Raw genomic sequence first — 13,033 nt, 5'->3', positions numbered from 1 at the left:
GAATGCTGACTCTAGAATTTTCTTATTCTGTGACCTCAGCCCAGTACTTGATATCCCAGATCCACATTTCCTCATCTGTGAAGTGACCTCACAAAGCCACTGGGGACCAAAGGAGAGTGAACATAAAATGCCTGTCACAGGGCACGGCATGTGGGGGTGCGCAGGATGTCATTGGGGGTGAAGTGCTGTTGGCCACACTGGCAGAAGATTGTGCCCTTGTAACACAGCATCGAAGTGCGTCGGACTCATCCTCTGCTTGCCGCGCCTAACAGAGCACCAGCAGTGGTCAAGCACCAGATAAAGTTCCTAAGAGGAGGATGAAGGAAGACCGGCCACTGGAGCCACCAAAGAGCGGGCATACACAGAGGCCTGCCTCATCTTTCCAACCTGGTCGTGGGTACCCAGCGTCCTGTGCTTGGTTTGAATTCCCTGCAGTGCCCTGCACATACTGCACACTCACAGGGAGCTGACCAGTGAGCTGTCACTTGTGTGACTGGTGGGAGAAGGTGGCCAGGGTAGGAAAAGGAAGCAGCAGGAACAGAAGAGTGGTAAGCACCTCCTGAGCTCCCCAGGGCAACCAGACCCTTGGTGCATGTTCAGTCACTTGCTTGTCTTATAGCCCTAGCAGCCCCATTTTGTGGATAAGAAAACTGAGGCTCAGAGGGGGAAATCAAGTCACTTCACTTTAAAGCAGCAGCAGAGCTGAATTTGAATTAGAATCTTTCTGATTCCAAAGCAAGTCTTCTTCCTACCACACAGCACAACTGAGGCAGAAGAGCAGAGTGTGGGCTTTAGAGCCGGACCGGTGGGGTTCGGATCGCAGCCTTGCCACTGTTGCCCATGTGACCCTCACCTGTAAAGAGAGGAGGATGACACTATTTCCCTTCTGGGGCTGCTGTGAGGATTGAACAGGCTAAGAGAGATGAAGCACTAGGACGGTGCCTGGTGCTCAGTGAGCCCTCCCCAAACGTCCACTCTCATTACCACCCCAGGCTGCCTCCACCGGGGCAGGAAACCATGGCTCTGGCGAGTGTAGCCGCTTCCTCTCACTGCTGCCACAAATTACCATTAAGTCAGCGATATAAATCTATGGAAACACTACAAACCTTCTGACCTTACAGTTCTGGAGGTCAGAAGTCTCAACGGATCAGAGCAGGGCTGTGTTCCTCCTCGAGGCTCCAGCAGGGAACCCCGGTCCTGCCTGTTCTAGCTCCCAGAGGTGCCTGCGTCCTTGGCTCACGGCCCTGCCTCACACCAACCTCTGCCACCACCTCTCTTCCAAATCTGACCCTCTCGCCTCCCTCCCACGAGCATCCTTGTGAATATATGGTGTCCACGCAAATAATCGGGGCTCATCTCCCCATCACAAGACCCTTCACTCCATCACCTCTGCTAGGTTCCACTTGCATGTGAGGTCGCACAGTCACAGGCCTCAGGGATCACAATGCAAACATCTTGTCGGGGGTGAGCATTACTCTGCCGTAGTGGGTGGCCATTCTTGCTGACTGCGGTGACACCCTCAGGACATCTGTGCTTCCTCAGGTCCCTGGTGCACGCAGTTCCATGGGGAATTCTCTCAAACATGCCCCCCAGGGTGTCCCCCACCCCGGGTAGGGAGCTCCAGCTGCTGACCTGATCATCGATTTTCCGCTGCAGCTGGACCACCTTGTTCTCCATGCCCACGTTGAGGCGTTTCAGGTGCTCTGCAGAGCGGGCTTCGATCTTGAGGGCCTTCAGCTCCTGCTTGGCCTTGAGCATCCGGAAGGCGCACTGGATGACGATGGCCGCGCCCCGCAGTCGCCGAAAGCGCCTGCGTGCCATCCAGCCCCGCACGTGCTTCTGGAGGACGGTGGCCTTATGCTCCATGAGGACCTGGTGGGGGACAAGCAAACACCTGCTGGGTTTACACGGCAGGAAGAGCAGAGGCTCCTGCATGGCCCAGAAGAAGGGAGAGCCAAGGCCAGCCTGGGTTTTAGGAGATAAATAGAAAATATGCCTCGCTAAGACAGAAGGCTTCGGGGGCCATTTGTGGTAAGAACCAGTTTTAATGAAGTTCTGTAGCAGTCCATATACCTGCAGAGAATCAGCTGTTGAACTCTTGTTTTTAGTTTGTTTTCTGTTTTACTGGTCAGGGAACCACAGGGTTAAAAACCCCCAAGCTGGAGGGGCTGAGATGAACCGTGTTGATAACGCCCCATTCAGCAGATTTTGATCCCCGCCTGGTAACACTGAGCCAGAGAGACGAGTGGGATTCTCTAGTCAGAGCCCATTAATGAGCAGCCACAGACTTAGAGTTAACAAACTTGGTTTGGCAATCTTGTTCCTATGAGGTTAAAGATCGCTCGGAAAGCAAAAGCATCATTGCTGTGTCCACATTGCTATGTCAACACAGCATTTTATGTTATTTTATTTTACCCCGCAAAATAAATGTTCGTGCCATAAATGAATAAACGAGCAGACATGCCCAGTATGCCAGCTCTAGGGGAGCGCCAGGGTTCAAACCTTGTGCCCCCCACGTGTTGCCTGCCCCTTCCCTGATGACATCACACAGAAGTCACCGATCTCCCAGGAAAGCTCACAGAATGGGCCCCACTGACGAGGGTGTGCCCTACCCTGCTGTCTGACCACGTTTGGTTTTTCATGTTCCCTTCAGTGTTTGAGTTTTATTTAGAAAACCAAGCCTCCTCTGATCACAGAAGAGAGAAATGTTCCTTTTAGGAGCAAAGTGTATTTTTGACATTTCCTTCGAATCCATCTTCCCTCTCGGCTTTGAGCGTCAGCTGTATGGGGGTGAGAGGGCAGGATGGATATGCCCCGAGTCCTTCAGCTTCACTGGAATAATGGCCTGGCACGGAGGCCAGGGTGCCCCTCCCCTGACCTCACCTCACCAAGCTTACGCTCTTAACTCATCGAATGAGGGGGTAAAACCCGATGATGCCCACTATCGCCCCCTGCTCTCACGTCTGAATGAGTCCAACACAGGTCACCAGGCTCTGCCACTGGCTGACCGAGTGGCCCTGGGCAGGTGACAGCTTCCCCAAGCAGCTCAGCTGTTCAAGGGGCACAATGATGTGCACCCATCCTACCCATGATGGTTATGGTCACACCTGGACTTGACTGGTCTCAGGGTGCCCAGATTAAACACTCCTCTGGGTGTGTCTGTGGGGGTGTTTCTAGAGGAGAGGGGCATTTGAGTCAGTGCACTCCCCTCTCCAAGGTGGGAAGGCATCATCTCTCAGGGTCTGAGGAGAACAAAGGGCAGAGGAAGGAGGAATTCGTTCCTTTTCTCCTGCCTTGCTGCTTGAATTAGGACATCTCATCTCATTTTTTCCTGCCCTCGGACGGAGATTCACACCATCCGCCTCCCTGGGTCTCAGGTCTTCAGACTTGGACTGTATGACATCACTGGCTTTCCTGGACCTCCAGCTGGTGGATGGCTGACTGTGGGACTTCCCGGCCTCCATAACTGTGGGGAATTTCCTGAGAATCTCCACATATGTACACACACACACACACACACACACAGGCACGCACGCACACTCGCACGTCTCCTATGGGTTCCATGTCTCTGGAAAACCCTAATACAACACACCTCATGGCTGGAAGCAAAGGTGTGAAATCACTTAGAAGAAAGTTAGGAGCAGCCTACAAATGTTCATAGTGGTGACAATCTATTTGCTGCTGCTTTAGTTCTCTTTTTAAAAAAGACCTTATTTACGTATTTTTCAGAGTAAGCCAGCAGGAGCATGAGTGGGGAGATGGGCAGAAGGAGCAGCAGACTCCCGGAGGAAGATCCCAGGACCCGGGGGTCAGGACACTTGGCCGACCGAGCCCCCCAGGTGCCTGCGGCGCTGGTCCTCAGCCGACCGCCTGCAAGTCCCCCAGGCGGCTACCCACCTGCCGATAGCTTCTCCGCACCAGCATGCCACGGGTGAAGGCCTGGATGATGACAGCGGCCCTGCGCGCCCTCTGGTAGGCCAGGCGGGTCCTCCGCATGCGGTACTGCTTCTGGAACACGATGGCCGCTCGGGTCCTCCGCAGCTGCTCGGCTAGCCTGGGGAGGGAGAGGACGGGCGGGCCCCACTGAGGCAGGCTTCGTGGCCCTTTGAACTCGAGCCTCTCCCCATTCAGCCCCACCAGCTGGAAACACTCTGACAGGATGCAGCGACACCACGGCCCCTGAAGCTCAGGCTCTCGACAGCAGAACGAGCTTCCTCCACGTGGTCTCAGGAGTCAGAGTATGACCAACTCCATGATCCCCATCTGCTCCCTCACCTGCCACGAGCCCCTCACTCCAACCTGGGAAGCCCCTGATGACACTTTGTGTTTAGGCTTCTCTCTGTCCCCCATGTCCCCAAGAGCCATGAGTTGAAAGCTAGAAAAGCCCTCCAAAATCATCTAGCAGAGCCCCCGAGGAGGAAGGAGCCCCCCAGCTGCACCCTGCCTGCTGAAGGGAGTCGGTGCTGGGCCGGGGCGCTGGGTCAGGGCATTGGGCTCAGGCTAGGCCGGGGCACTGGGCTGGGGTGCTGGGCGGGGGCACCGGGCTTGGGCTAGGCCGGGCCGCTGGACTGGCATCCAGGCTCCGCCACTGGGTAGTTGTAGGTGTTCAGACAAGTCACACCCTCAGCACCGGCTCCAGTGAACGACTCCTGAACAGGACCTCCAGAGATCTTTCCAGCTCTATTACCAAATTGGCAAGATGTGTGGAAACCGGTGCTACAAATCATGACGGAGAGTGGAAGCCACGAAAGGCAGAATTTGTCTCTTTTCCTAAACGATTACCTTGGGATTTAGGCAAAGGGGAAATGGTGGCTTTGTGGCAAGTACAGCCAGTCCTAGGTGAGTGCTGGCAGGATGGGGACAGACTGGGGAACCAAGAGTCTTGGAACTAGACTTACTCCCTCAGGTGAGAAGGGCACGGGACACAGGTGCCCAGCTCCTGGGAGAAAGCCAGGGTGCAGACAGAACCACTCTAACTAGGCGGAGAGAGGCCAACCAGCTAAGCCTCCCCACCCTCCCTCCCCCACTCTGCTCTCCAGATGTGCCCCCGCTCAGCTCACCTGCGGGCCAGGTGTCCTCGGCAGAACCTCTGCAGAGTTAAGGTAGCCGCCTTCAACCTGCGGTATTTCACCTTCTGTAGCCAGCCGCGGACCGTCTTCTGGATCATGATGGTGGCTGCCCGGAACTTGTCGGCGCGAAGCTTCTCTAGGTAGGCCACCTGGCCTGCCCGGAAGAAGATCTTCGTGCGGCCAAACTGGAACTTGTCGGGATCCTTTACGAGGCAGGGAGGGGAGCACCAGTGAGGCAACACACCCTACCACCCGGGTTCTTCGGGGCAGAATTCCCTGCCAGAGCTCGTGTACCCCCGCTCTTGGATGCATGCTCACTCTTAGCATCCACTGAGCAGGCTAAGTTCCTTCTGTTAGACTCAGGGTGCTAAGGTGTCCAGGGCACAGCAGGTAGCAAGAAGCCTGCACTTAAGCAACTGACATCATGGTGAGAGCAGAAGACAGCAAAGGCTGAGTAAGTTTTCAGGGAGTGGTGAAGATTACGAAGACAATAAAACTGGGGACTTTATAGGTGGGATGGGGATGTTTAAAAAGGATAATCCAGGAAGGCATTTCTCTGGAAATGATATCTGAACAAAAACCTGAATAAACTCAAGGAGGCAGCCTCAGGAAAACGTAGAAGAAGAAAGTTTCAGAAGATGAGCAAAGCAGATGCAAATGTCCTGTGGCAGCCGAAAGCGAGGTGTGTTTGAGGAACAGGACAGCCGGGGTGGTTAAACGTGGGGGAAATGATGGAGGCTGGCAGGAGAAGCTAATCGCCAGAGGCCTTGCAGGCCACAGCACACAACTGAGATGCAGAGCCCCTGGTGGTGCTCTGAGCATGGAAATAACCTGCTCGGGTCATTTAAAAAAGATTATCCTCAAACAACCACCCTGTTGTATGCATAATTCCAGATTGCAATTAACCTTCCAAATTTTTGATTTCAGACTATTTTGAGATATTTTTGACATATAATTACTGTCTTAGTTATATTTATTTAGGTTCAAATTAATTACCCTTCCTCGTGCTCACCCCCATGGATAAGGAACGAAGACCCAGCAGTGTGCTCACGCACAAGCCTGGGACAGAACCCTTGAGAGTTAACCCACTGTAACTGTGTTCCCTTTGTAAATAAACTTCCTACTTTTATTCACTGGCATGGAGACCATAAGGAAGAAGGAACTAAGGTCTAAAGAAAACACACACACAGGAACATGCTTCAGGTTGACCAATGGCTCTGCACTAATGCTGAATCACTATTCTGTATGGGCTCCTTGCGCCAGGACGATGGGGCTGCCTAAGCTGTCTCTGATGGTCAACTTCACAGCCAGGCTGTAGGTGAAGCTGGGAGGGGCAAGGTGTGGACCTGGCTCTCATCCCTGCCTCTGCTCAGGGCCGTGCACCTAAAGGGCCCCAGCAGATGCTGTGAGGAACAGGGCTGGATCAGGGTGGGAAGCCTCCAGGCAGCCAAGGTCCTGTCCTCCTCACCACCCTGCTGGCAGGGCCGCTTCTCTGTGGAGCAGGGCCGAGGAGCAACGGGTGGGCGCCTCCACCCTCACAGTCAGAACAAAGCCTGGCCACTCGGGCTTCCACTGTGCCAAGGCCGGGGGACCCTGGTGCACCCTGGGAACCAGAGTACACACGTTTATTTCCTAGTCTGGAAAAGCCACCAGGAAGGGTGTGATCTGGTGGCGAAGCCACTGTTTTCACAAATAAGGATCCTTCTGAAAGTTCCACCACGACAACCGGTCACCATTAGCCCGATTGCCACGCTTGCTCAGCCTACGTCCTGAGCACACGCCCTACCCCGGATCTGCTTGCTCTAACCCCGAGAACGTGCGGACTCCACTACTCATGTACCAGGCCATCAGGGCTCCTTTCCCGAGAAGCTTCTCCCACAATCCCAAACTGAAGGAGAAAGGAATCTCAGCAACCATCCCAAGCCACCCTTTTTATTTCACAGATGGCAAAACCAGCATCTGCAGTGGTGAAGCGACTTGTTCAAGGTCTCGCTGAAAATACCGAGCCCCGGGAGTCCTGGGCAGCTGTCTCTCACGGCGCCAGGCCCCTTTTGTGACCCAGTCTGGTCTTCACACACTCACGGATGGAGTTCCCTGTGCTCCCGGGGTTCCCTGGAAGTCCTTGCTAGTAAGACTCTGCTCCCCCGTCATGATCAAGCTTCAGGTCCCCACGATCGGATTCCCTCCAGCGAGGTCTACAATCGCGTCCGGGATCAGTGGTCCCGGAGGGCAGGTGCACGCGTTGTGCTCTTCCTCTGGGGATCTCCCAGCCACCACTCCAGGTCAGAGCACATTAAGGATGCAATACATCAGCAGTGGGATTAAGGAACCAACTCACGCTGAGGATGAAGGCTGTTCGCCCAGCCCCTGTGGGAGGTGACCAGCCCTCATGAACACCCCACAAAGCAGCCCCCGGGCCCCCTCCCACGGACGAGGCTGTAGGCACCTGCTGCCCGGCCCCCACACCACCGGCTTCTTTCCTAACAACTGTATTCTAAAAGGCACTGGCACTTGCTTGGGGCTGGCAGGGGCCCTTCTAGGCTGCGGTGTGGCTTCACCATAGCAGCACTGGTGACTAGGAGACATGGCCCTGAAAAGGAGCGGGGGAAACAGATGAGATATAAGGTCTGTGGAGAAGTCCTGAAGCACTGATCCTGAGTCCTTCTCCAGAAAGGATAATTACGTGCGGTGACATTCATCGCTTAGACTGGCTCAAGGGGCACGGCGACCCAGAGTAGTTTGAGGGGGTGTGTGTGTTGAGTCCGTGTACGTGTAACACCTTGAGCAATCTTTACCAGCATTTTCCTCCTTAGTTCCCTCGTCTGTAAAATGGGGGAAATGATGCCTGTATCTTCCTCATGCGGCGCCGTGAGGATTAGCTGAGGCAGGTACGTGAAGCAGTCAGGAAAGTGACTCCTGGGTGCTTCATAACCACGAGCCACTACTGTCAGGCGACAGTCATGAGGGCCCACCTAGCGTGTCTCCCACGGAGCCACCAGCATGAACGCATAGCCCCTGTGAGAGCCAGTAATGGCACCAGGAACACACGGACAACAGGATCCCTGCCATTTCAGGGTTCCCAGTCCAGGGAAACGACAAACTCTTGATTGCAAGACAAGGGGACAGATGCAGTGATAGCACAGAGTGAGCACTGTTGGCCCATAAAGGTAGGGGTCACAAACTCCACCTGGGAGGTCAGAACCGGCTTCACAGACCAGAAGACATGCTAAGAGCCCAGCTGGGAAGGAGGGAAGTACCTAGGCAGACCAACAGAAGAGGGGAAGGAAACAGCACACGTTCATGTAATTTTTCATTAGGGAATTCACTTAGTTCATCCATTCTACAAACCTTCCTTGTGTGTAGGGCTCGGTGCTTCCAGCTAGGGGCTGGGGGCATTAACACAAGGATTGTCCTTGGCAATAAAGGATCTACGTGTCTCCAAACAGGGCACCATGCCCCAGGCTTCCGGTAGTTCAGTCTCAGGAAGCCCTAAGGTATACGCGGATTTTCTACTGCGGTGAGATGGGAGAAGCGGTACCCCTAATGCCCACATTGTCTGTGGGTGAGCTGTACTGGGAATTGGCCATGTTTTGGATGTAGTTCTCTCCGTTACACTACCTTCTGAAAGGGAAGGAGTTTGTTGTACCCTTCACTGAGACCACCCGGGCCATGCCCTGCGGCAACCCCGGAATACGGTGGAGCTGGTATTTCAGATCTGTCCCGCCAGGAGTCCACAAAGGAGCTCCAGAATCAAGACTCAGGTTTGAGTTCAGGTTGTTGTAACTGCAGCCTTTGCCTTATTTACAACAAGCATCTGGGGGAAGGTCTGAGGCCAGTTAGGCAGTGAGAAGATATGAGACGTGCACCTGTTTTCCCAACCGCTGAGGAGAGCTGTGCCTGGGCTAAGACTGGAGCCCCTGGGCAGCTGCGTGGTGTGGGCAGGGGCACGGCGGGCAGATCTACAGAGCCTCGGGCTCTGGAGAAGCCAGAGTCCTGGGCCAGCAGCAAACCCCAAGGGGTTGTGCAAACATTTTTTATTTTCTACATGTGCAGAGATGTGAAAAAAGGTAGGAAGTACTCTATACACATGAAGGAACTTCTCTTTTACAGTTGCTGATGTTGGGAAACAGACGAACATCTCAAACATTTTTAAGAGGAAGGATGAAGACCAGAGCACGCCGTTAAGCCCCCACTTCCCAGTTCTCTGGGCATTCCGGGTAAGCCTCCAGGGGCAAGCCTAGCTCACCTTGATGAGGTTCTCCAGGACAGACCTGCAGATGGCCTTTTTGTCTGTGTTGGCGAGCTCTCTCTTCTTGACCAGCACTCGATACCGGTTGAAGAAGTCATGGTAAGCCCACCTGGAGGGAAAGCAGGTGCATCAGGCACGTGTCCTGCCTCTCAGCCACACAAGGGCCTTGGGCCGCCACAGACCATGCCCGCCCCATGGGGTCACAACTCCTGGCACAAAGCTGTTCTCAGAGCAGCATAAAACATTCCAGGGCCTCGTCTTCCTTCAGTCCCTCTGAGAATTTCAGTGTGTGGCGGAATTACACGATCACGAGTGGAAGAGAGAAAGGGAGGCTTCTGCAGATCGCTCTGGAAGGACTGACCAGAGGCAGAACAACTTAGAGGGCTTCTGCCCATGCAGATGCGGGGGCACTCCACTACCCTGCTGGAGGAGGAAACTTGCCGGGAAGGCAGCCTGGTTTTTAAATGTTGGTTTTGTCTTACGACATTAATATTTCTCATTGAAAACTTCAAAAAGTGCAGAAAAGTAAACATTAGCTGATAAAAAGCTATATTCTAACCCTAAGCAACAACGCTGTTCACACAGTCTGGCATACCTTAGAAGGAACCCTTTTTCTCCCCAAAGTTATTTCCCTTAGGAGTCCCCCCATTCATTAGAGAAATATGAGCCTGCTGTGAAGGAGATGTTCAGCAACTCACATCCAAAAATAAATAAAAATTGAAGAGCTCGTCTAGTCCCACTACCTTTCAGTAAGTGTGCTCTGGTAGGTTCCAGAAGGGAATCTTCCAGAGGGCCTTAGGCCTGTCCCTTGGCCTGTGAGGAGAGCTCTGCTTAAACAAATGCAAGCTTTTCAATGAGTGAACTACTTCTAGTTCTAGAAAGGGGGTCCAGCCCCTTTCCCTTCATACAGATGTTCACGCTCTCTCTTTTGGCTCCTGACCTGGGGTCGGGGGAAGCTCACAACCGCCTCAGGTCAGCGCACATTCTGTTCCTGTGCTATGCTGCTCTGCGGAGCCTCAGCTCCCAATCCAGACCCCTGTGACGGGGAAGCCGGCCCTCCAGCCCTCCCCTCACCCCATTCTGCGTCCTCAGCAGAGGTGCCCCATCAGCCCCCGCTCACCCCTTTGGAAGCACCAGGAGGTGCGGCACACAGCCTGTCCCCAGGCCCACGTGCAGTCCTCGTTGCCCACTGAAAAACCAGTGAGATGCTGCTTCAAGGTTGTGCATCTACCACTTACCATCACCTGGGGCCTCGCAGAGTGACGGTCTCTCATTCTAAAGTACTAACTGGGAGTAAATGGATTGAACCCCTTCTCCCGGAGCACGTTTGCCTTTAAGGGGGGGGGGGGTCCTCTAGAAATTTCATCCAAAAAACTAAGCACTGGGGAATATTAGGTAGTCCTTGGGGGGGGGCACACCACGTGCCCGGGAGGCTGGTTCTTCCAGACTGCCTCTCCTTGCGCTCCACAACCACCTGCCAGTGTGGGCCTCGGGTCCCCCTTCCCTCCCAGGCCATTCTCAGTGCCCTGCCCAGACTGAGCTCCTGCCTCTCCGCCACCTCGGTGACCACTTCCCTTGGTTTGGTGGAAATTTCTAACCTAGCGATGGGTGTCAGAGTGGGGAGCATAAGAGCAAGTGACAAAAAGCATTCTCACTTTTTTCCACTGTGTAAGATGGTTGTTTAGAAGTTATGCTTTCTTTTCTAACCAGCTTTACTGAGATAACTCACATACCATAAAATTTACTTTTAATCTGGAAAACAGACTTTAGTATATCTCTAAAGTCATGCAACCATACCGAGTACTGCATTCCAGAATATTCTCATAATCCCCCACCAAGCTCCCAGGCCCATTATCAGTCATTCCCCATTCTCCCCTCAGACCCTGGGGACCACTCATATCCTTCGTTTCTATGCTTCTTACCTTTTAATTAATCCTGTCACACAGATAATGGCAGCCTCTACTCTGCTCAGAGCTGACTGGGCATTACATGGTCCTGCTCCCAGGCTCCCCGTGATGTGCTCAGGCACCTTCAGGAGGAGGGTCGAGAAGCGCTGGGAGCCCCCAAGGCCTCTGTTCCATGGCCTGGGAAAGAGTCCCTTTACCCACTGTGCTCCTGTGGCTTCCTGCCCCTCCAGTTGTGGGGAGACTATGAACCACACCCACTGAATTCCGGGCCATCTCTAATAGGTGGCTTTAGGAAATGGAAACATTGAAGGTTATCTGCCCAGCTGAAGGCTGCTTCCATTATTCCAGTCATGTGCGATAAATGTCAAGAAAACTCCCGAGGTTGGACCGTCTTAATTTTGGGGGCTTGGGAGCAGAGCCAGAGGTGATAAGCCACACATCAGCTGTGCGTTCTGTTTTTAAGGCATGGGAAGGCTACCGGGTTTCTCCAGAGCTCTTTCGGCCCCAACCCCCGAGCCTTAAACACAGGCCATTCTCTCCACTGATACTTCCACTTCAGGTAAGAGGCAAACAGAATGCCGGACACTGATCAAGGGCTTTGCAGGGTCCAAGTCTTCTCGGTCCTCACACCCAGCCGTCCACCAGTGGCTCCACCAAGCCACTGTTCCCGCCCGCTCAGGAAGGCGTGGGCTCTCCCCCAAAGGCCGCTCAGCACTTTCTGGGTGACTTTCCGAGGGCACCTCCCCTCCCTGCAATAGTTATTTGTGTACTTGTCTTATTTCTCCCAACGAGTTTGCAATTTCTCCGGGGGAAATAATCAGAGCAGCATTTAGCTGGGCTAAAAACCTTAAATGGTTCTAATTTGAAGACTTCTTACTGCTGACAGTTCCAGAACTCAGGGAGGTTACGGGCTCAAGGAAACAAGTCAGTAGGGAGATGCGACAGCACACATCCAGGCAGGTCCAGAACAAGCTTGGGGTACAGAAGCACGCAGGCCTCCTCCGACACGGCCCGGCCCTGTGACCTCAGGCAAGTCTTGGACTCGTCCCAGGTGGAGCTCTCTGAAATGGAGAGACCACCCCCTACCTCACGAAGTACCTCCTGCATGGTGGGGGCTGAGGAGTTCATGCATGTGGAGTGCTTAGAAGCTCTTCCCCCCCCCCCCAAGTGACCCTCCCTTTCTGCCTGATCCCTGCCCCTTTTCTTACAAAGGCTTCACTCCTCCCAGGTAGTACTGAGGCAGGAGGAAGGCAGCGGCAGAAGCCAAGCCATCCGCTGCAGGGCCTGGGGCGGGCTCTCCCTCTCGAGCCACCCAAGGAGCACACGGCCAGCATGGAGTGTCCTTCAGCTGAGGGCCCAGAATCAAATGGAGATTCTCTTTTCTGTGGGCCTCTGTGCATTTAGAGAGAAAGGCCTTGCAGGAAAGGCCCCATCACTTGTGAAGAAAAACCTCCCAAGTGAAGCTAATCAGAGTTTGTGACTGTTTTTCAAAAAAACTGAATTTCTTCATAAAACTTCCTGATTTGGTAGGGATATCTGGATGGAGATTTTTTGTGGCCATGTAAAAATTGGGGAAGACCCCTCTATAGGGCCACAACGTGTCCAGGATTTCCCCTGAAAAAACCCATGACCACAAATCTCTCCCTCCCGGAGCATTTTAATGATTCCCGTTTCCCTGTGGGATACAGAGCTTTATACCTTCTCTAAAAGCTAGCTTTCGTACATGTGTTAGCTTCTCCGCTCGGCTCTAGCCTCCTCTGGCTGGGCTAGGATATATTTTTAACCTCTCAGCCCCTAACATGGTTTCT

At 53.7% G+C, this 13,033-nt stretch overlaps 1 protein-coding gene across 3 annotated transcripts in view; it reads right to left on the bottom strand.

Moving 5' to 3' along the window:
- Window positions 1–13,033, bottom strand: part of MYO5B (myosin VB) — a 333,183-nt gene that overhangs the window by 59,318 nt on the left and 260,832 nt on the right. For all 3 annotated transcript variants that reach the window (XM_044243014.1, XM_044243013.1, XM_044243015.1), the window contains exons 18-21: window positions 9,316–9,427; window positions 5,061–5,272; window positions 3,898–4,054; window positions 1,633–1,872 (exon numbers count right to left, since the gene is read on the bottom strand). In XM_044243014.1, the coding sequence (XP_044098949.1) occupies window positions 1,633–1,872; window positions 3,898–4,054; window positions 5,061–5,272; window positions 9,316–9,427 (721 nt within the window). The remainder of the gene's footprint in view (window positions 1–1,632; window positions 1,873–3,897; window positions 4,055–5,060; window positions 5,273–9,315; window positions 9,428–13,033) is intronic.

This window comes from Neovison vison, chromosome 3, assembly GCF_020171115.1.
Source record: "Neovison vison isolate M4711 chromosome 3, ASM_NN_V1, whole genome shotgun sequence".
Taxonomy (NCBI): Eukaryota; Metazoa; Chordata; class Mammalia; order Carnivora; family Mustelidae; genus Neogale; species Neogale vison.
The sequence above is the reverse complement of the archived record's forward strand: the minus strand, read 5'-3'. Positions and strand labels throughout refer to the sequence as shown.